Source organism: Hippopotamus amphibius, chromosome 1 (assembly GCF_030028045.1).
Source record: "Hippopotamus amphibius kiboko isolate mHipAmp2 chromosome 1, mHipAmp2.hap2, whole genome shotgun sequence".
NCBI classification, from domain to species: Eukaryota; Metazoa; Chordata; class Mammalia; order Artiodactyla; family Hippopotamidae; genus Hippopotamus; species Hippopotamus amphibius.
This window is the reverse complement of record NC_080186.1, coordinates 79,058,683-79,082,161: the sequence shown is the minus strand read 5'-3', so window position 1 is coordinate 79,082,161 and position 23,479 is coordinate 79,058,683. Positions and strand designations below refer to the sequence as shown.

Sequence of the window (23,479 nt, the reverse complement as noted above, 5' to 3'; positions counted from 1 at the left end):
CCCCACCAGTGCCATTTTCCTGCCTTTGGTCATGCTGATTCCTCTACTTCCCACCTCATCGCTCTCAGGGCAAACTTCAGTCGTCTTTAGAACTCAGCTCAGACATTACCTCCTCCAGGAAGCCACCTCTGAACCTCCATCCCACCTCCTGAATCAGATGCCCTCTCTCAAGCTCACCACACTGCGGTAAACACACTGAATTACAACCCTCTTATTCACGTGTCTGTCCCTCTCTCACTCCCATGTGTTGTGAGTTCCTAAGGACAGGAGCTGTGTTGTTCATCTCTGTATTACCAGTGCCTAGCACTGAGCTTGCAGAATGACCCAAAACAAGTCATAGAGGGAGGGCCACAGTCACAGTTCTCTTCACCAAATTCATGTGCTTGGTCCAATAGCTGTTCTGGTGAGGTGAGATACTTAGAGGAAGGACAACCAGATATGCCTCAGTGCCACAAACTAAGAGGCATTTGGTTTTACTTGTTTAATCTCCAAAATAAATCTGAAGATCAAAAATTTCCAGAGACCAGGCTGAAAGATTAGGTCACAACTTACCTTAAGGTTCAGATCAACTATCAAGCAAGAAAGTTTTAAAACCCAACAGTGAGCCTCCAACTCTACCCCACAATGAAAAATAGAGATGGAAAACAAGGTAGCTAAAGTCTACTTCGTAACATAAGGAAAACCTTTGTCCTTAAGAGTCTAAACAGACGTGGCAGGGGAAGAATTCAAAGATGCTGTTTATACCCTTTCACTCTAAAAAAAATCATCAGGCAAGTATACATAATTATATATGTACAAGACGTGGCACCATTTGAAACAGAAAACAAAAATACAATGTCCAACAGGAGAGCACTCAGTAAACAAAATTAAGAATATCCACACAAAGGAATACTATGCAGCTGTTAAGGTGACATAAAGCTACCTGACCCAACACGAAAAGATGTATATGACACACTGCAAAATGAAAAAAGCAAAACACGTATATTATGATCCTTCTAGTTATGCATATACACAATGTGGAAAACCCGACAACAAACTGTTAACAGTGGTGACTATCTAGGGGGGGGTTACAAGGGAGATTTGACTTTGTACTTCCCACACCTGCGTGGTTTAAAAAAAAAGTCACCGAAGCAGCATACACATTTGGAATGAACAAAAATTAAAATAACAATATTGAAAAATACATGGATATAGTACAGGCAGTCCTATAAGTTTAAGATCAGTTTCATTATTCTTCATAGAACCATTTTACCTTTCTGTCTTTCTTTTAAATATGCAAATGTACATACCTGCATTTATTCGGCTGTCCAATGTCCCCCAAGAAAGCAGACTGGATTTTCTTCTCTACTTTCCAAAACCCATTCAGAGCTGAGCTAAAGACAAAGATAAATAAATAAATCAGCTGCAGAGGTAACTGCATCAGAAAATAAGAGGACACTTTCATTAAAGGAAGCAGGCCAAACCATAACCAGGCAGGAAAAAGCATTTGGGAGGAAGAAGGCGGGGGTGGGGACATTGATGAGGACACTGAGGGGACAGAAAGTCATCTTAGGGTATAAACATTAAAGAAAATATTATTTTCACTGCTTCAAGAAAGGACTTCTGCTTCTTGGCATAGAGTGCCCTGACCAGTGTAACTGAGGACCATGTGCCTTTTCCATCAACAAGCTCTCTCTCTCTCCTGAGGCTGTGAACAATAGTTTAGGATCCCCAAAGATGTGTACTTTTATTTCCCATTTCCACTTCCTTCAGAATTACCCTCCTCCCAATCCAGTCTACCCTTGGCTGCATTTTAATGGTGCAACAGCAGATGGCATGGTGAAAGGAGGAGGGCTTAGTAACAAATCTGACCAATGATGCTTTCAGTTCACCAAATATTTTTTGAGTCATTCTTATCTGAAAACTTAGGCAGCAAATAAAGGCCCTCCCAACTTCCCAACCTCACCTGAAAGCCTTATTCATACTAAACAAGAACACCAGCGTGGTTCTGTAAAATTAAAGTACCTGGTCCCACTCTTACCACCACCACCACATACACAGCTCTGTATTGTTTTAACGACGTTCCTTGGTGTTTCTCAAAAACACTTTTTTTAAGAGTAAAATCAAACTATGTTTGCAAATAAGGAGCAACCACTCTTAGTGATTTGAAAATGGTTGCCAAATTGATACAGATTATTGTCTCAGTTTTCTGCTGGTCACTCCACACATTTTATCAGGATCCAGCTTTAGGAAGAGCACAGTCCCATGCATCATGTGACAGAAGTGGAGGAGTGCCTGGGGAGAGGGAGATGAGTTACGTCTGAGGCTACAAGGCCAGCATTCCCACAGGACCTTACAGTCAAAGCACGAGATGGCACAAATGAAAACACAGAAGCAATCTAAAAATCAGTAGAGTGGGTGTGGCATGATGTCATCTTTATGCCCCTTGCTAACTCCGGTGACTGGCACTGGAGAGAGCTGGTCTGCGAAGGTTTTCTGCAGGGGATAAGGCAAAACTAATGATAGGAGGCCAGTCAGGGGACACAAGTATGAATTCTGATATGACAACACTGACTTGGCTATTTTATCATGGACAATTTTTAAAGGAACAAATCACTGTACTTTCAGATTTAAAAATTTAATATAACCAATTGTTTTAATTACATAAATAGCTACCCTGCCCTGCAGCAACACAGCAATCTGAAATTAGCTACATTTAATACCCTGCTTTGGCTCAGAAGCAGGGGTTCAAATCCCACATTTAGGTTACCCATTCAACAATTATTTTTGAGCAGTTCTTCATGTCAGAAGCTGAGCTCTATCAGGGGACCACCATGAAGAACAAGAGCAATACGGTCACTGCTCATGTGGAGCTTACAGTCTGCAGGACTAACAGAATCAAATAAAGATGCACAGAAATAAAGAACTTAAAATGCCATGAAGGAAAAGGAGAGCAATTAATGAGGCATATGATCCAGCATGGGCCTCAAGAGGGAAGTAACACTGAGCTGACATGGAACAGCTATCATAGGAGGTAGGGAGAAAGCAGTTTGGGTAAAGGATCAGCATGTGCAAAGGTCCTGTGGAGGGAAGGAGCCAGTGTGGTCTCTCCAGCTACATAAACGGGGAAATTCCTCCAATATGCCTTTTTATGCATGGGTGAAAAACAGCACTTAGCTAACAGCATGTCTGGGGCCGTGCTACCCCAGGTTTCCCGCAGCACACTGCCCAGGATGAATGGAAGTCAACCAGATGGGCTCCATGCTTTAGCGCAGTAAGAAGCTTGCCCCAAACCAGAAAAGGGACACACACTCAGAACATTTTAAAGCAGGAAGAGACCTGAAGTTCCACCAGGCCCAGGCTCTTTAAGAAGGGCTACTGTGCAAATCTTTTTAAAACTCACAAAGCATGTTAATATACACCATCAGATCACATGTTACTAGAACACAGGAGTCATGGGGTTGCTCTGGGCCTCATATAAGATTGAGGATCACACTAAAGTCACCAGGATTCTATCAAAACCCGTAATCAAGAAGAGTTTGGTTTTTCCATTATTCTTTCTCTACTATAAGCAACACTACATTGATATCACATTGTACCTAATAACTTTCAAACTGACCTTCAGTATTACTGGACAGGATAATAAAATGGTATCAATTTGTGATGCTTAGCCTAGAAATTAAACTCTGAGAATTCAAGATCAGCAACAGAATTTCTTGACATACGCATTTACTATGATGTTTTTATAGGCTAATTCATTAACAACAAAAATCCCTGCTCTCAGAAAATTGATGTTCTAATGATAAATACTTTAACACACCCATATAGCACTTAAAAGGCATGCCAAACACTTACACCCAAGACTGGTGACCCACTTTATATGAAATGACGACTCATTCAGGATGACAAGTGTTTTTTGGTGCTACAGCTTCATTCAAATAACATTTCTTTCCAAATAAACTAAATAATATGTTCTAGCTACTTATTTTTAGAACAAGTAGGAAAAGAGCAAGATCAGCTTAAAAATACTTCAGATAATTCCAAGAAATCAATTCAAGTTTCTTACTGCAAGATACAAAAATCTTCAATGTTAGAAAAACTGACCAGTAGGAACCCATTCAATACCCTTTTTTTTTTCATTAAACATTTATTGTTTTTGATGATAAAACTTCAACTCAAAGGTACTGTCACTAATATTCAAGAAGCTACAAAATAAATTTCGAACACAAACAGATGTACCAGCATACTCACAGATAACTCTAGGCTGAATGCCAGGGGAAAGCTAAAAATTACCCATCAGAAGGCAACAGAAGCACAGACTGAATGGTAAGAAGCAGGTTGTGGGGGCTTAATTTGTTGGGAAGAAATGAGAGATTGTACATAGCAATCACTCAGCTCTCAACCTTGTGTCAATACCCTTTAAAAATAACATGAGTCACTGGGTTCCATTCCCAACTCAAATGAATACAAAGAAGCTCAGAAATCAGGGAGGATAAAAGTGAGTAATCAAAAGCTTTATGATGATACAGTGACTTCTTCCACCCTAATCTACTTACATATTTTCAAGGACTTAAAATGCCTTTCTTCCGGTGATAAAGGCTCAATCTTGCAGATGCTATTTTACATGAAAAAAAAAAAAAATCAGGGAAATTTTTCAACTTCTCAATTTTTTTTTTTTTTTAGTTTATAAAAGTCTTATGCAAGAGATGAATATCTAATACTCTGTGAATGAGGAAAAAGCAACAGGACTGACTGCAATAGATGGAAGAGCACAACTATTTTCTAAGATGCAAAATTCCAGAAATCAGTGTCTGAAGACACGGAAAGCCTGCTAAATTTTCAAGGATATCTTTTGCAATACAGGTATCTACTAAGGGAAGAACATAAAATTAAATTTTGAATAGTAGAAACCACAGACATAAAGATAGATCATATTAATATTCACACATACGATGATCAGAATATGACTGCTTTGGGCCAAAGGCCACGGTCAGATTTATATGATAAAAATAGACTGGATGATGGTTAAAATCAAGGACAAATGTATATGTATAACTGAATCACTTTGCTGTACACCTGAAACTATCACACTGTTAATCAACTATACTCCAATATAAAATAAAAAAAAATTTAAAAGGACTATCATTAAAGAGGGAATAAATGAAAGTAAAATAAAAAAATTTCAAATCAGTGACAAGACTCAAAATACTTTGGACATCTGATTTTTACTAGAGAAACCACCACACCTACAGTGACTTACTTTATGGATGCCTTAAAGTAAGGAAATGCAAATAAAATGTTGATGAATTAAGGTATGAACCCAGAAAAATTGAAAAGAAAAATATGTAATTTAGAAAATGTCCTGAAGTCAGCTGCTTAATACCTTAAGAAACGTTAAGACTGAAGATATTAAACCCTAAAAACTATCTCAGCAGGCACCAACCTTAAGGTTGATGAGGAAGCCTAATGCAACAATACAAGCTCCCAGAGGGCAGGGACTTCTGTCCCTTTTGTCCCATGCTTTACTGTATTAGATGATCAGTAAGTAGCTAAATGGTTAAAAGATGAAGGTAACCAAGCAAGCAACACCACCCAGTGGAAATATCACCATAATCCAGGGTGTGTGATTTTATTGCCTCTATACATAACTAGCAAGCGGACCTTGAGCAAGTCATTTTAATCTAAGCCCATCCACGAACCTGAGAGGAAGCATCTTGCTCAACAGATCAAAAAAACCTTTCAAAAAGTCTTCCTTGCTCTCCTACAATGTCTTTTTCAAATGAGGCTGTAGATGTGAAAGATGCTAGTGCTAAAGCAATATAATGTAGGCTTTATGGCAGAGGACTGAAGTGGGCTGCCAACTTGCTTAGAAGAACAAAGGAAAAATAGGGATTCTGAGCAAAACCCTGGTCATAAGTCAAAGTCCCATTTCATAAGTCTCAGATGACACAGCAGAGCAGTTAAGGCCTGAGCTGGAGTCATAAAGACCTGGGTATGAATCCTGCCTGCCCCACTGACGAGCTATTGTGTTCTTAGGCAAGTTACTTTCCATCTCTAAACCTCCTAAATGTTCTCAGCTGTAAGTGGGGGGATAAAACATAGCATTTATCTCCTAAAGCTGTTAAGAGTTAAATTAGTTTATGCATATAGAAAGTACCTAACACAGAGGGCAGCAGGCAGTAAGCATTCCTATTTTGGTTGCCATTTCTGTTAAACTGGTTACAGCCTAATGGAATACAGTTCCAGTCAAGCAGAGGGAACTCCAGTATACACTGAGCATCTGCAACATCTCATGCACGGAGCTAGGCTTTTGCATTTAATTCTCATAAAAAGCAGAAGTTTAGGCCAATCACTGGGGGTGCGCCAGATGTCAAACATGTGACTGATTCCAAGGACCTGGCTTTTTCCACAGGGGCATTAAAAACTGCTTTAAAGTGCCCCCCGTGACCAATACCACTGTCTTCTCTGGCTTCTTAGTACTTCGCATAGTCTAACATCCACCTAGGAGACTGGTCTCATTCCAGGCCCTTCCCTCCAGAGCCTGAAAGAACTGTCGTTCAAAAAAATCATTAAAGTATATATGCAGTTTATTGTATGTGAATTATATCTCAATAAAAGTTCTTTTAAAAAAAATCAGTAAAGTGTCCCAGGCCCTGTCTGCGGTCCAGCTCACAACTATCACATGGCTCTGGCACCACGAGGGTAGGCACAGGCCCACTCTGGTAGGCACAGAACTTCCTAAAGGACGGAGACACCCACACCCCCCCCCCCCCCCCCAGGGAAAGCATCTTTCTTCCCTCTCAATCTCCTAACCGGGGGCTTCGCACCCACTGGAGCTTTGGCAATGACTGTCTGTTGCTCTTGGTGCCCCCTGCTTTGCCAAGTCCTAGATAACTGTTCTGATAAAGGCATCACAAGATGCTATGCAAAGCTGATGTATTCCAGCCAAAAAGATGACATAAATACAAAATATACTATTTTTTTCCTGTCAGCAAGTCAGAATTATGGCTTTTCTATACGCCACTCCGGCCACACAGAATAACTCACTTCTAACTATAGCAGCAATTCCAGGAATACCCCAGAACCGTAAGTGCTGCTTCATTTACAATAAACTTCTAGGGATGATCAAACAATCAATGCCAACTCGATGGGCGGGGGCTCTCTGCTCTGCTCCCAGAGAGCCTGCTTCTGATCAAAGTAATATGTTGTTAAAGTCAATACATGTTTTCCTAGAAGCCACACTGTAACAAGATGCTTTGCTAGGTTCCCCCCTTTTATTCTTTTACCACTATTACATCTATAATGTTATTAAAGAGCACAGAATATAGTGTTCAAAATACGGTGACAAAAGCGGACACTCCAAACACGGAAGGTGGAGCAAATGGCCTGTCTTTACCTTCTGTGCTTTCCAATTGTTCATCATTAAAATACTTCTTAAGCACTTGTACCATCACAATAAACCCTTGCATTTATACGGTACTTTATAGCTTAAAAAGGGCTTTCACATCTCCAACCATATTCAAGTCCCACAGTTCCTTTCACAGATGAGAAGACTCGGTTTCAGGTATCCCCACGGTCAAGCGGCCAGTGAAGGGCGAGACTGGGCTCAGACATGTTTCTCGGCCTCCAGCTTCACTAACTGCGCTTTCAGTTTGCCACACTTCCCTGGGCAAGGTGTGGGCTTTGGGGGAATCTAAAGAAGTGCCACACTTAAAATCGAGGCCCACCGAAACCCTCCCGTCTGTTAACGGCTGCCAAGATAAACATATACACAGGGAACCTAAAGAAATCAGATGTGGAGGGGATGCTGAGAGACAAGCATGGAGACCTACAGAAGCCAGTAAGAGAGGGCTGTGAAGTGGCCAGGGAGAGTGGACGCTCTTCCCAGACTTGCAGAATAGAGACAACCTACAAAGAAAGGAAAGGTGCAGCTGTTCTAGAAAAGGGCCAGAGGCAGGAAAATCAAGAGGGTAGAGCTGCAGGAAGGACTACAAAGACCAAGAGAGATCAGCCAGGAAAGAAGCAGAGTGAAAAGGTGAGGCAGAGTCAGGTCAGACTAAGGAGAGAGAGAGAGAGAGTGTGTGTGTGTGTGTGTGTGTGTACAGAGACTTGGGGGGGGAGGGGTAGGGAGGGACAGGGGGAGAGAGAGAGTGTGTGTGTGTACACAGACTTAGGGGGAGAGGGGTAGGGAGGGACGGGGGGGGAGAGAGAGAGTGTGTGTGTGTACACAGACTTGGGGGGGGAGGGGTAGGGAGGGACAGGGGGAGAGAGAGAGTGTGTGTGTACACAGACTTGGGGGGGAGGGAGGGACAGGGAGAGAGAGAGAGAGTGTGTGTGTGTACACAGACTTGGGGGGAGAGGGGTAGGGAGGGACAGGGAGAGAGAGCAAGAGTGTGCGTGTGTACACAGACTTGGGGGGAGAGGGGTAGGGAGGGACAGGGGGAGAGAGAGAGAGTGTGTGTGTGTACACAGATGGGGGGAGGGGTAGGGAGGGACGGGGGGAGAGAGAGAGAGAGTGTGTGTGTGTACACAGACTTGGGGGGGGAGGGGGAGGGAGGGACAGGGGGAGAGAGAGAGTGTGTGTGTGTGTACACAGACTTGGGGGGAGAGGGGTAGGGAGGGACAGGGGGAGAGAGAGAGTGTGTGTGTGTGTACACAGACTTGGGGGGGGAGGGGGAGGGAGGGACAGGGAGAGAGAGAGAGTGTGTGTGTGTGTGAGAGAAAGAGAGAGTGTGTGTGTGTGTACACAGACTTGGGGGGGAGGGAGGGACAGGGAGAGAGAGAGAGAGTGTGTGTGTGTACACAGACTTGGGGGGGGAAGGGGTAGGGAGGGACAGGGAGAGAAAGAGAGAGAGTGTGCGTGTGTGTGAGAGAGAGAGAGAGTGTGTGTGTGTGTGTGTACGTGCAGGCGGGCACCAGCTTCCACCTGTAAGCAATAAGAGAAACCGCTTGGTATTGAAAAAGCCTCTATAGCTCTCTGAGCTCAAATCCTGTGTGATAAGGAAAGTGTTAGATGACTTCTGCAGTTCTTTACAGAATAGAAGCAGTTAGAAGCCTAGGCCTAACCTGGGTTTATATCCTAGCTCTAACGTCTGTGTGACCTTAGCCGTGTTTTTCAACCTCTACAAGTTTCTGTTTCCTCTGGGATTAATAAAGCGCCTACAGGGCTGTAGTGAAGATTCAAGATTTCTCTAAATCTCTTCCTCTAAGTAAGTTTTTACTGGCTCACACTCAAAAAGTTCACAGTTCATTCATCAGTTTTCTGTGAGTATACTCAAGGCTTTTAAAAATGTTTAGATTAAAAAAAAAAAGCAAACAAACCGTATCTTACAAATGCTTGAAATCATATTATGCTGTACCCTAACACAACTAATTCTTCATTAACTTGTATTTCCAAAGTGTCATGATGCAAGACACAGAACCTCTTGCAGATATGCCATTTGGCGATACTTGAAGGTAACTATGATTTAAAGGAATACATAGGAAGCCATCCTGAATCCCCTCCACCCCTTGCCAACCTTTACTAATTCATTTGTGTGTCTACTGATATTCACCTCCTCCCTCTCTCTGTTACATACTAAGCTCTTTGGGGGCAAAAATCCATCTCACATGTTCCCTGTACTTCTTTAACCACTTAGGGTTCCTGGATGCAAACAACAAAAACCAGCTCTATTTACCCTAGGATGAAAATAAATTAATGGAAAGATAAAAGAACACAGGAACAGTCTGATAAGGACATCATTCTAGCACGGCCACCCCGGTTACCAGCCGTCACCACTACTGGACTCCTGACTCTGCTGCCCCCACCAATGATCTCAAGCCACCCCTATGTATCTGTACCATTCCCTCTAGAGGCAAAGTCTTGGGACAGAGGAATCCACGAGACTGCACTTGGTTCACCCCCAGTCATGTGTTTGTACCTCCTTCAGCTTCCACAGCAACAACAGACGATCACTCCAGAAATGAAGGGGGTTTGGATGCTGGACAATGTCAATGCATGTTAACTGCTATCAAATGGCAGTGTCCACTCCGGTCTATACCTCAAAGGAGCTCAGCTATTGCCTCAAAATATAAAGTGATGCTGGGGAGAAAAATAAAAGGAAATCTCAAGAAGGGTGTTTCCCTACATGGTCCCCTGCACCTCTCCTCAACCAAGAAACTGTAATCAGTTTTTATGTTTAGATTTGAAATAGCCTGCCAACAGTCTCCAATGCTGCACTGCAGCAGAGCTCTTCTGTGAACCGTATTTGCACAGTGAGTAATCCACTCGGTCTTCACCAAGGCAGCAGGCTTGATCACCGGGTCAACACCACTCCTCCAGGGCATGGAGCACCCCCTCTCTCCTCCCTATCTGTCCCAGTTGCCTCTGGCACCAGCCACGAGTTCAGTAACGGTTACACACCACTACTTGATGTCCTAGGAACCATGCTTTACCACAGCTTTTCAAACCCTTTTTCACCATGATCTACAGCAAGAAATGTATATTACAGCATGTGTGTGTGAGACAAAAAATAAATTTCACAGAAAAATATCCTTACTACATGTAATTCACTCTGATATTTTCTGTTCTATACTATTTTCGTTTCTTTAATAATAGATTTTAAACGCTAAATAAGACCCACAAAATCGATTTCACAGTCCACTAATGCATAATAAACCACGGCTTGAGAAACACTGTTTTAAAGGACTGAACAAGATCACCAAGACAGAATTTACTTTATAATCACTATTTACAGTCAGCTAAACATAAAATAGTCAAAGGAACTCCCGAGGAAACACCGTTCACTATCAGACGAGCATTCGTCTTTTCCCATACCGTGCAGCCTACATTTCCACACAAACAGCTGCCCTGGGACCCACCGTACGCTGCCACACTCACAGTCTTCCTTTCACAACGCAGTCTCTTCTCCCAGAAAGCTCTTCAGCGGGTTACCTCCTAAATCCATATAATGCTGCCAGAGATCAAGGAAACATACCTGCAAAGCTTGGAAGATTCAGCTGCCATTACCTACAATTTATTCCCACAGTTCCCAGTTTCTAACCTCAGAATCACAACTCCTGGTGCTGCTTTGCAGGAAACTAAAAAATTCAAAATCCATTCTGTTTACTTCACATTTGTGCAAATTTTTCAACGTATTTTATGCAAATAACCATTGTAAATGGAGAGAAGAATTCAGTGTATGGTCATCAACGGGTATTTCTAGGGAGGGAGAAGCTTCCCAAGTCTTGAAGGTTTAAATAGTAGATGGCATATTATGATGAATTTGGCTAGGAGTCTTCTGCAGCAACTTTATGTTTTTCTACCAATGAACTGAAAAAAGTGAGCAAATACAGCTGTTCTTTCTCAAGATAAATGTTTACTTTATACTCTGCTCATAAGAAGGCAGAACTGCAATGAGACACTTTTGTGTACCCTTAAAGCGAGGTCCCAAGCAGGTCCAGAGCATGACTACATCCATAATTCTTTTATCAAAGAACCCCTGTCTAACGGACAACAGGCATCTATCTCGTTGCACCAAAATATTCAGTGGCAATGTCTGGTCTTCATTCATTCCATTTAATTTTCCTGTTTAATTTTGGGGTGGGGGGGAAGGAGGGGAACAGTAGAGACTCCCGCCATGGAGCTTCTTTGGCCTCTCCTTTCAAGGAAGTAAAAATGTAGAAAGAGAGAAGGGGAGAATGATTTGCTAAGAGCACTTGTGGAGGTAAATATTATGGCAGGGTTAAATGACAAATTAGACTAAAAAGAAAAACATAAACATAATAACAACTGGAAGAAATAACTCCCTTGCTCCTGAACATCTTCGTTGAGTAAAATAAAAAGCTCATCATGAAAAGTCTGTGAAGCACAGCTTGGTGGGAATAAAAGAACCGCAAGAAGAGACATATCATCAAAGAAGAGTTAGCAAGCCAAGAATGTGACAAAGTAATAATACTGATACATGACTGGTCACCAAACACAAGACACATCCAATCAAGGCAAAAGAGCATGTTCAGAGAAGGTGTAAGTTGGGGGGCTGAGGTAGTTAATCCAATCCAGAAGAATTCAGGAAACACCGGTACGGTGGAGTTAAACATTATGGTCCAAGAAGACCTGAGCTAGAACACCGGCCCTGCCCCTTAGTCACTGGGATCAGGTTACTTTTTAACTTTCTGTGATTGTTTTCTCATCTGCAAATAAGGATAACAGTAATTCTTTTACAGGATTGTTTTAAACTCCGAGAGAGAAAAAAAAATATAGGTCTAGTAGGACACCTGGCCCATCGTAGGCATATAATAGTATGACCATTACGGAGCAGGGGGGACTTGAACTGGGCCTTTCGGAATGGGGGGGATACAAATAAGAAGAGAACGGCAGCTGACTGCGGGGAACGTTCCAAACAACGGAAACATGAAGAAACAGCAAAAGAAGGAAGGAAAGGGGCAGTGTAAAACCCTTTAGAGACTGAACAGAAGGTCTGTGTAGAACATAAAGAAATGAGGAAAGGGAGAAAGCTGAGACCAGCTTACAGCAGACCATAAATGTCCAAGTCAGGAGTATAGACGTTCCTTTGAGGAGATAACCCCAGAGGAGAACGCAAATCCCCAAACTCACATGAATTCTTCAGAAACAAGAAGGTGAATGTGTGCTCTGTGGGGGTGGGGGGGACTGAGATACAAGGAGATGACGGGGAAAAGCGTGGGGACACTTCACATTCATCTGCAGAAAACAATATCCTTCTTTTTAAACATTGTAAATGAATCAACCAGTCCCTGATGGACATAAAGGCACTGTACACTAAGATTCCCCACCTCCGTCCTCCCCCAGTGTGAACAGCCCAGGACAACAAAAATTAACTGAGCAAACAGCCCCAAATATTGCCCCTGGTAGGAGCTAATCTGAATATTCACACATGGGGGACCCATACTCGAACCCCACCTTACTAAACACACATAACTCCCTCAAACAACAACTTCTTAAAAAATAATAATAAAATGAGAAGCTAGAGGTTTTCTTCTGCAAATTACACTGTGAATGAGTCAGAAAAAACTTTCCCAAAGCTTCTGCCCTCACGGCTGAAGCGTCAGCCTGGCTGGGACATTTACTAACAGTGAGGCGGAACGAACACTCTGCGGCTGTTGATTCGTCAGCCTCTGCGGTGCGGCCTCACGGGAGGAGCTCGTGGGGCTACCCTTGGGAGTCACTCGGGATTATTTTTGTAACATCTTGTCCTTGGATAAAAGGGAACACAGAGGCAGAAACAGGAGGTCAGGAGGTCACTTATTACTTAGTAGAGTTGTTGACACAGCCTTATTTCCCTCTTATCCAGAGTCAATGTTCTAGATAATAGATAGACATAAGGTACCCACGTTTCCAGGGATCTAAATATGGCAGAATTCACAAAAATCATGTTCAATGGAAATTTCTCTGCCTTTGATGATTCAGAAGACCGTATCAGACCTTCTCAGGCCTTAGAATCATGATTTTGACCACTTTTCATTTCACAGAACTGTAAGGGATGGAATGGGGGGCAGGGGGGAATCCAGTTTGTGGAATTTGCATGAACAAGTTCCCTTGTACTATCATTCATGTAAACAATCTCCATGGCCATAAGAAAAAGAATGAAACAATGCCATTCACAGAGATAAGGATGTCGCAGAGATAAGGATGGACCTACAGACTGACATACTGACTAAAATAAGTCAGATAAAGATAAATATCGTATTGCTTATATGTGGAATCTAAAAAAATGGCACAAATGAACTTATTTACAAAACAGAAATAGAGTCACAGCTATAGAAAACAAACTTATGGTTACCAAGGAGAAAAGTCAGCATGGGGCGGGGCGGGGGGGATAAATTGGGAGATTGGGACTGACACACACACTACTAAATATAAAATAGCCAATAAGAACCTACTGTAATGACCTATATGGGAAAAGAATCTAAAAAGAGAGTGGATATATGTACAGTTATTCACTTTGCTGTACAGCAGAAACTAACACAACATTGTAAATCAACTATACTCCAATAAAAATTAATTTAAAAAAAATAAAATAAACAGTCTCTATGAGTTTACATGAACATTTTATCAACCCATGGAGCTCTCTGAGTGTGACCAGGCAGGTGTTCCCTGAACATTTCTGTCTTGGCCAAAAGAACTGTGCTTGTCCAGTGCATCACACCTGTACACACAGCTAATAAACAGCAGAAATGCAGCACAAACCAGGTCCTCAGATGCCACAGCTCATGGATCCCACAATGCACCAAAATAAATATTAATGAAGGAACCTCTGTCTTTTTAGCCTGTCTCCAAATGAAAAAAAGCAAAGTTGGCATAACTATACATAACCATTAACTAATCAAAATCAATACAAAATCAATAAACACGAAGTCAACAAATACAATTATATACTTTTTATAGCTTACAAAGCACTTTCAATACATGATCTCCATTAATTCTCACAATAACTTTAAGTATCATTCACCTATTTTAATCATAAGCAAACTAAGGCCTAGAGACACCAAGTGACTTGTAAAAAGTCATATGTATTTATTAACGGGGACTCAAATCCAAGTCATCAGGAGGCAAAGGAAATGGAAACAACTAAAGAAAAAATGACAAATGATCATGGTGAAAAGGTCAAATTTCACTAACTGTCAAATTTAAATGACAGGATGCTATTTTTTAATCTATCTAAAGGCGGTGTAGTTGTTTTTAACCATATATACAATCCTGGATAAATTAGAAGTATAAATTACTGTCATCTTCAAACTATAAAAGTTATTTAGACTCATGATAATAAAAATATACATTCAATAATATAGGAACATACAACTGAAAAGCAAAAATTCCTTTCCCTACTTCCCAGAGATAATCACTATTCAGTTTTTTGGTCCAACCTTTCTTGAGGACAATTTGGCCTCATATCAATTTGGACTTAAAAACCCTCACATTTTGATTCAGTAACCCCACAATACGTTAATGAAAAAGGCAGGTTACAAAACAGCATGCAGAGGGTGAGCCTGGCTATGTTGCATGGACACACACAAATAATCCTAGAGAGAGAGAAAGATGGAAGATGGGAAGAACACTGCAGGAGAAACTACCAATTTAACAGTGATTATCTTGGGTGTCTTTGGGTAGAGATTATTTTGCACACTTTTTAAGATTTTTCAAGTATTCTACCACAACTATGTGTTATTCTAATCAAGCAGGAAAAGTAATTCACCCAAGTTACACAAGGAGCTAGGGCTGGGGTCGGGGGGTTCAGGAGAGATGATTCCTAGTCTACTATTTAAGCCATCCTATCAACAGATCCCACTCTGCCTGCTGTAATTTTAAAACAGTTCAACAGTTACTATCAACCCAAAGCAATTAAGAGATGTGACAAGGCAAAATGTAATTATTTGTTAATAAAGTGATAGAGGTATGAAGTGCTATGACTTCAGAGGAGAAAGAGATCATTGGTGCACAGAACGATTCCAAAGGCTTCTTAAGTCAGATTTAGAAAGGTAAAAAAAAAGACGTGTTCCATTCCAGGTGAAGATAAAGCTGTGATCAAAGGCAGCAGAAAGAAAATCAGCAAGCCTATCTGGTGGACAGTAAGCAGACTTACAAATATTAATGAAGAGAAGCAGGAAATAAGATGGAAAAGATGATGGAGGAGTGGAGAGAGGGCCTGGGAGTCACAGACTGCTTACATATCCAACTGGTGAATAAGCCCCGATCATTTGTCTCCATCATTCCATGATTTCTCTCTCCAATTAGGGCAAGTCTCCTAAAAAGTTCCTGCTTTCCTTATCTGCCTCTATTCCAGTCTCCACAATGCAGCCTATTTCTAAACTGCAAATCTGAAAATCTTATGCTTTCTCTTAAACTCCTTTATTTTCTACTCTCTTAAGAAAGCCTTCAAAGCTACTTGTGATCTAACCTCCCATGGCTTATCACCATTTGTACCCAAAACTCCAATATACTATTTGCAGTTCCTGGAATCCAGTACACCCTTGTCCTTCAAGCCTTTGTCACCCCCATTCATTCTTCAGTTCACAGGTCAGAAATCATACCCATTATGCAGGCTTCCCTGACTTGACCCACCTGCCAAGCTGAGGCATCCAGAGTAACCTGTGATTACTTTTACAGCAGCATTTATAATCCTGCTCTGTGACTCTCTGTAGAATTGCGTCTTCTCCCCTGTCTTTGAGCCCCATGAGGGCAGGGACTGTAGCTATTATCTGGTTATACACAGCACCCAACAACTGTGCCTAGGGTACAGCAGATATTCAATAAATGCTTGTGGAAGGAACAGATGCTTAAATATTTCCTCTTCCAGGACGCCTTCCCTGACCATCCCCACACTTCCCTCTAGAAGTACTCTCCTAATCCACGTCAATATTATATACCGGTTTGCATTTATGAAACTGTTTTATAACAGTAAATGTGTAGTTATAGGGCTTACTGACTTGTGCAAAACTGTTTAACTCTGTATTTTTTTGTATCTTCCCCCACGTGAGATTTCGCAATGTGTTGGGAGTTGCCTAGGTGAAATGATAAAGAAAATATAATACAGTACATCAAATCTATTCAGTTGGGCCAGCAAGTGAAAAAACTAAAGTTCATAATAAGTATGGACAAAATGTTGATTTCTGTTACAGAAGAATCAATGCTAAACTATGAACCAAATTCACAGGTACAGTTTTAAAATATTCTCTTACTTAAGAGTTATATTGCAAGGCATTTAAAGTTTTTAAAATTTATTTTTAAAGTATATGATTCAGCGACTTTTAGTACATTCATAAAGTTGTACAACCATTACCAGTATCTAACTCTAGAACATTTCACGTTCATGCCTATCAGTAGTCACTCTCCATTCTCCCCTACTACATCCCCTGACAATCGTTAATTTATTTGCCTATTCTGGACATTCCATATAAACATTATGTGATCTTTTGTGTCCGGCTTATTGCACCTAACATAATAATTTTTTCAAAGTTCATCCATGTTCCTAAACCTCTGAGCTTCAATTCCTTTATAAAATGGGCTTCAATAAATGGTGTTGGGAAAACTGAACAGCCAGATGCAAAAGAATGAAACTGGACCACTATCTTACACCATACACAAAAATCAACTCAAAATGGATTATACACTTAAACATTAGACCTGAAACCATAAAGCTCCTAGGAGAAAACATACGCAGTAAGTTACTTGATATCTTGATTTCAGTTTTGGTGATGATTTTCAATTTGACACCAAAAGCAAAGGCAACAAAACAAAAATAAACATGGGGGCTACATTAAACTAAAATGCTTCTGCACAGCAAAGGAAACTATCAACAGAATGAAAAGGCAACCTACTGAATAGGAGAAAATATCTTCAAATCATATATCTGATAAGAGGTCAATATCCAAAATACATAAGGAAGTCATAACTCAATGAATATTGAGTATTTTGCAAAAACAAAACAAAATTCCACAAACAATCCAATTAAAAAATCCTCAGTCTGAGGATTTGAACAGACATTTTTCCAAAGAAGACATACACATGGCCAACAGGTACATTAAAAAGCACTCAACATCACTAATCATCAGAAAAATGCAAACCAAAACCACAATGAGATATCACCTCACATCTGTTAGAATGGCTATTATCAAAACAAAACAAACAACAACAATAACAAAAAAAAAAACAAAGAATTACAAGTGTGGGCAAGGATGTGGAGAAAAGAGAACTCTTGTGCACTGCTGGTGAGAATGTAAATTGGTACAGCCAAAATGAAATAGAGTATGGAGGTTCCTCAAAATATTAAAATAAAACTACCATATGATTCAGATAATTTATCTGAAGGAAATGAAAACACTAACTAGAAAAGATATCTGCACCCCCTATGTTTAATTGCAGCATTATTTACAATAGCCAAGACACAAACAACTTAAGTGTCTATCAAGGAATGACTGATAAAGAAAATTAATATATACACACACAGTGGAATATTATTCAGCCACAAAAAAGAAGGAAATTCTGCCATTTCTGACAACACGGATGGACCCTGAAGGCACTATGCTAAGTGAAATAAGTCAGAGCAAGACACACTGAGTGATCTCACTCACACGTGGAATCTTAAATTTAAAAAACAAAACAAAAACAAAACTCACAGATACCAAGAACAGACTGGTGGTTGCCAGAGGTGGAGGGTAGAAGGGTGGGTGAAACGGGTGAAGGTGAAGGGGGTCAAAAGGTACAAACTTTCTGTTACAAGATAAATAAGTCCTGAGGATGTAATGTACAGCACAGTGACTATAGTTAACAATACGATACTGTATATTTGTAAGTTACTAAAAGAGTAAATCTCAAAAGTACTCGTTGTAAGAAAAAAAAACTGATGGATATTAAATTAACTGTGGTAATCATTTCACAGTATAAACATATACCAAATTATGTTGTACACCTAAAACTAATAATGTTATGTACCAATCATATCTAAATGAATGAATCTATACTGACTTGACTGAAACTAGAAAGTCTTAAGTAAACATCTTAGAAATTGTTTTTTAAATGTAAAAAAAAGAATAAAAGTTTGAAAGAATTAAAAAAAAAATTTGACTAATACCAGCTGCTGGTAATATAAAGTCCTTGCCAGGGATAAAAGAACTACGTGGTTGCTATCTTGAGCATAACTCTGAATGACACCTTTTCTCATGAAAGTTATGGTGACACAACCCGTGTTCTAGTCCACACATCTGATTCAGGGTCAGAAATCATGTCCAATACATTACCATCCTACAGATTATCACAATCAAAATCTAACTTGGGTTCTCTCCCTGGCACATCCCATGCGCTTGGGAAAGTCACCAACTTGACTCTAAGTTCCCAGAGGGCAAGAACATGATCTTTTCTTCTCTACCACCTCAAGGTATAGTTGGCACAGTGCTCTGAAATTAATAGGTATATATTTGTTCAATGACACTCAGATGCTACTATGTGCCAGGCACTTTACTAGGGGCTAATGGTCATAATGAGAAACAAGAAAGACAAGATTCTTTAATATGGAAACAGATATAACTTTTTAAATGTTGGCTGGGTTAATGAATCTGAACCAGAAAACGTCATAGCCAGGAGTGACATTAGTGATTAATTCAAACTACTCATTATAAATGTGGACAAAGACCAAGTCAGAGAAAAACAAATATGATATATGAATGCATATATGTGGAATCTGAAAAAAATGGTATAGACGATCTTATTTACAAAGCAGAAATAGAGACACAGACGTAGAGAACAAATGTATGGACACCAAGGGGGAAGGATGGGTGGGATGAACTGGGAGATTGGGATTGACATATATACACTATTGATACAATGTATAAAACAGATAACTAATGAGAACCTACTGTATAAGTACAAGGAACTCTACTCAATGCTCTGTGGCAACCTAAATGAGAAGGAAATCCAAAAAAGAGGGGATATACATATACATATAGCTGATTCACTTTGCTGTACAGTATAAACACAACATTGTGAAGCACCTAGACTGCAATTAAAAAAAAAAAAAAGACCAAGAGAAGTTAAGTGGCAAGCCCAAAATAAATGTAAGCATTAGATTAAATCAGCATTCCCAAATCATGTTTTCTGGAACCTTGTATTTCTGTACAATGATAATTGTTTCGTATACATATAGCTCAGAAAAAGAGAAGGAAAAAGGAGGTCCATGGTGAAATAAATTGGGGAAACACTAGTTAAACAGTATTTTAAACAAGAATGCTCAGCCTTCTTAAAAAATTTTTATTGTACTTGCTGTACAGTATCACATAAGTTGCAGGCATACAATATAGTGATTTCACAATTTTTAAAGGTTATATTACATTTACAGTTACTATAAAATATTAGCTATATTCTCCATGTTGCTCAATATATCCTTGTAGCTTATTTTATACCTAATAGTTTATATACCTCTTAATTCCTAACCCCATATTGCTTCTCCCCGCTTCCCTCTCCCCAATGGTAACCACTAGTTTGAAGAATGCTCAGCCTTTAATTTGGTAATAAGCGTAGTGAGTGTTCAACTTTCACAAAATTATTTGACCTTGGGACTTTTAATTAATTAATTATTTTTGGCTGTGTTGGTCTTCACTGCATTTATTTATTTATTTATTTATTTATTTATTTATTTATTTTTGGCTGTGTTGGTCTTCATTGCTGCACCCAGGCTTTCTCTAGCTGCAGCCAGCTGGGGCTACTCTTCGTTGTGTTGTGCAGGTTTCTCATTGCAGTGGCTCTAGGTGCATGGGCTTCAGTAGTTGTGGCGCACGGGCTTAGTTGCTCCGCAGCATGTGGGATCTTTCTGGACCAGGCATCGAACCCGTGTCCCCTGCACTGGCAGGCAGATTCTTAATCACTGTGGGGACATCTTTTTTAATGAAATACATATTTAGAAAAGTCTGAGTCATGATCTCTATGTTCTCTTTCACTTCTCAAATTCTATATATTTACCTAACAGTAACAACCTCAGAAAGCCTTCATTCCTGGGCAGATAGTTTAATATATTAGATTCTTCAGAAAAGGTACTCATTCATTATTCATCCACTCATTCATTCAATCACTTATATTCATATACCCTCTCCCCCTCACACCCACACACATGTCCTCAAATCAGACAGTCACAAGCATACAGAAAAAAAATCTAAAATCAGTCTAATCAGATTAAACTAAAAAGGTACTCATAAAAGAGGGGGAGAACGGGGGATTCTTGTAATGTCACCTCAAGCAGGTGTTCTGGAAGGTAATGTATGGGAAAAGTTACATTTCCCTATTACCTAATAACCCAAACACCTGGAGAAAGTCTTTGCAATTCTGAGAACAGCAGCTAGGCTCAAAGAAAAACCCAAGAGAGAGAGGCGAGCAGTCACCTGGTACAGAGTGGAGGCACCTTTCCCCAATTCCACCGCAAATGACTCCCTGCCTTCATTTGCCCCAGCCCATCTTGCTTCTTTCCCCTTCAACCCACTTGAGTTTCCTGTTTTCATCCCTGATCTTTTTGCAAGTCTTTTCTTTTCACCATGTGATTGGATAAGTTATATGACACACTGGCAGCTGGCCAGAGTCTTCCCAGAAGACAGCCCACTTTTCAGGAAACCCTCCCTCGTTCCCAGTTAAAGCAAGATGATAGAGAAGAGAGGGGGCAGAGATTGAGAGATGGCAAGTTCAAACAGCTCACTAAGATTGGGGAACTCAAGCAGATACCTGTTCAGATGTCAACTGCATCCAATTCATACTTAGTTTACATATTTTTTATGCATATATACACCTCTATGTATGTCAAATATCAGAGTGAAATTTTTTAAATATGAGAACCCTGTTAATAGCTCATGATCTCTCTGCTGTATATTTTCTTGGACTGATTAAAAAAAAAAACAGAAATAAAAGTATATTTAAAGCATACATCATGTGGTAGGCCTCTTGTAAAACTTCCCAAACATCCTCCCCATTCCCATCCCCTCTCCCCACCAGTTATAGAACCTACACAGTGGGAACCTCTGCCACATACCAAATTCACACACACCTCATCCAATCCCACACAAACAGATTTTCAGAAGAAAAATCAAGTGGGAAAATGAATTTCCCTAAATAACTTCCCCTACTTCTATATTTATTCACGCAGTCAAGCACTTAGTAATTTTCAGTGTGTGTTCATGTGTAATATCTTACACAACCCCTATAACAACTGGGGAGGGATCAGGTTCTAGCATCCTCATTTTCAGAGGTTAGAGTCTCCTCCACTTCTCAATCTCCAAATATTGATGAGCCCTGGGACTCAGGCCTGGATCTTCACCTTTCCTCTATCCACACTCACTACCAAAGCAATCACAACCAGCTGCATGATTGAAACGGCACTTACACGCTGACAATTTCCAAACATATCTCAGAACTCCCATCTCAAATACCCAACTGCTTCTTCAACATCTCCACTTGGGAGTTAATAAGCGTCTAAAGCCAATATAAAAAACAACACTTGATTCCTGCAGCACCACCACACACCACCTCCCTCTGAGTTCAACATCTCAGTAAATGTCACCACGCTGTCTGAACAAAAAATTAAGAGGTCATTCTTGACATCTTTTTCTCACATCCAAACCATCACCAATTCTATCAGCTTAGCTTCAAAAAGTCACACATCCAACAGTTTCTCACCACCCCATTCTCAGTTACCATTTTCTTAACATACGCACCCACAGGGCAGGGCTGTATCAGTTTTATTCCCTATTACATCTGCAATGTCTGACACACAATAAATGCTCAGTAAATAGGGAGCAAATAAGTGAATATTGGCTCAGAGAGTAAGGACCCCCAGAGTAAGATAATGACCAAAGCCAGGTCCGGAACCCAGACCTCCACATACACGGGGAAGGTTTGCTCCCACTATTCCATATTACCTTCTGAAGCTTTAAAGGAAAAGGAAAAAGGAGGCTAAGTACTACTACCTTTCATCCTTGTACTTGTTTTTCCTCTTACCCTTCTCCCTCAAATGTACAGACTCAAAACTTCTTTTCCAATAAACTTCTACTCTAAGCAGTGAGGAATTGCATGCAAAGGAGAGAAATGTTCATGGATCCAACGTACAGTCAACTTTTCAGTAATACCTTCGGTCTGTTTTGGTAAAACACTATAAAATGTTTTAAAGGTTAATAAGGATGATGGGGGAGGGGACCAGTTCAGCTGCTTCCACAGCCTAATGCCAATTGTGAACTCAAAATATCAGGACACAGGGTTGGGCGTGGGGGTGCTTCTATGAAGTAAAACAATATATGCATACATTTTATCTAAGTGCACTTACATTGGGTTGGCCAAAAAGTTCATTCAGGCTCTACCGTAACATCTTACAGAAAAACCCAAATGAACTTTTTGGCCAACCCAATACATACCTACTGGTGTCCTTAAAGAATAGCTACTAGAAAATGAAAAGGCTGGGTTCTGAAGGAAAGAATAACACTTTTCTAGCATAATAAGCTTCTCTCAGACCTGCAGGCCTTTCTCAGACCTGCAGCAAGGTGGAATTTAAAAAGTGTGCCAGGCCCATTACAGAGTCTGCCACAATAAATCTCCACCTTTCTGGGCCTCAAGTTCCTAGGTGCAAAGAAAGCATACAAATAAGATGTGTTAGAAGTGTGTGCTCAGCCCTGACATGCCAGGATTCCCCTAATTTTAAGGAACTTGGCTCCTGAAAAGATACAGGCGCTACCTCTGAATGCAATAAAACAAACTAGTGAAACACACGTGTTCCTTTGCTACCAGGGAGTGAAGACTACAAAAAAGCTAGGAAGACTCAGCTCACACCAAAACACCTGCTGATTGGAATATAATTAAGACCTTTACTCTGCTGTTTCCATTAGCCTGAATCCTTCTAACTCAGATTTTCCCAGTTTGGAGCCTGAGACATTCAAAAGTGTTTAGCATTGTACCAGCTGTCCAAAATGAAACTATTAAGAAAAAGAATAACGACAAAGTAAAGCATACTATTGATCTCCT

The 23,479-nt window shown here is 40.4% G+C and overlaps 1 protein-coding gene across 1 annotated transcript in view; it reads right to left on the bottom strand.

The window, feature by feature from the left end:
* Positions 1–23,479, bottom strand: part of JAK1 (Janus kinase 1) — a 135,216-nt gene that overhangs the window by 56,564 nt on the left and 55,173 nt on the right. The window contains exon 2 of the mRNA XM_057717374.1: positions 1,290–1,373. Coding sequence (XP_057573357.1) covers positions 1,290–1,295 — 6 coding nt within the window. The 5' untranslated portion in view covers positions 1,296–1,373. The remainder of the gene's footprint in view (positions 1–1,289; positions 1,374–23,479) is intronic.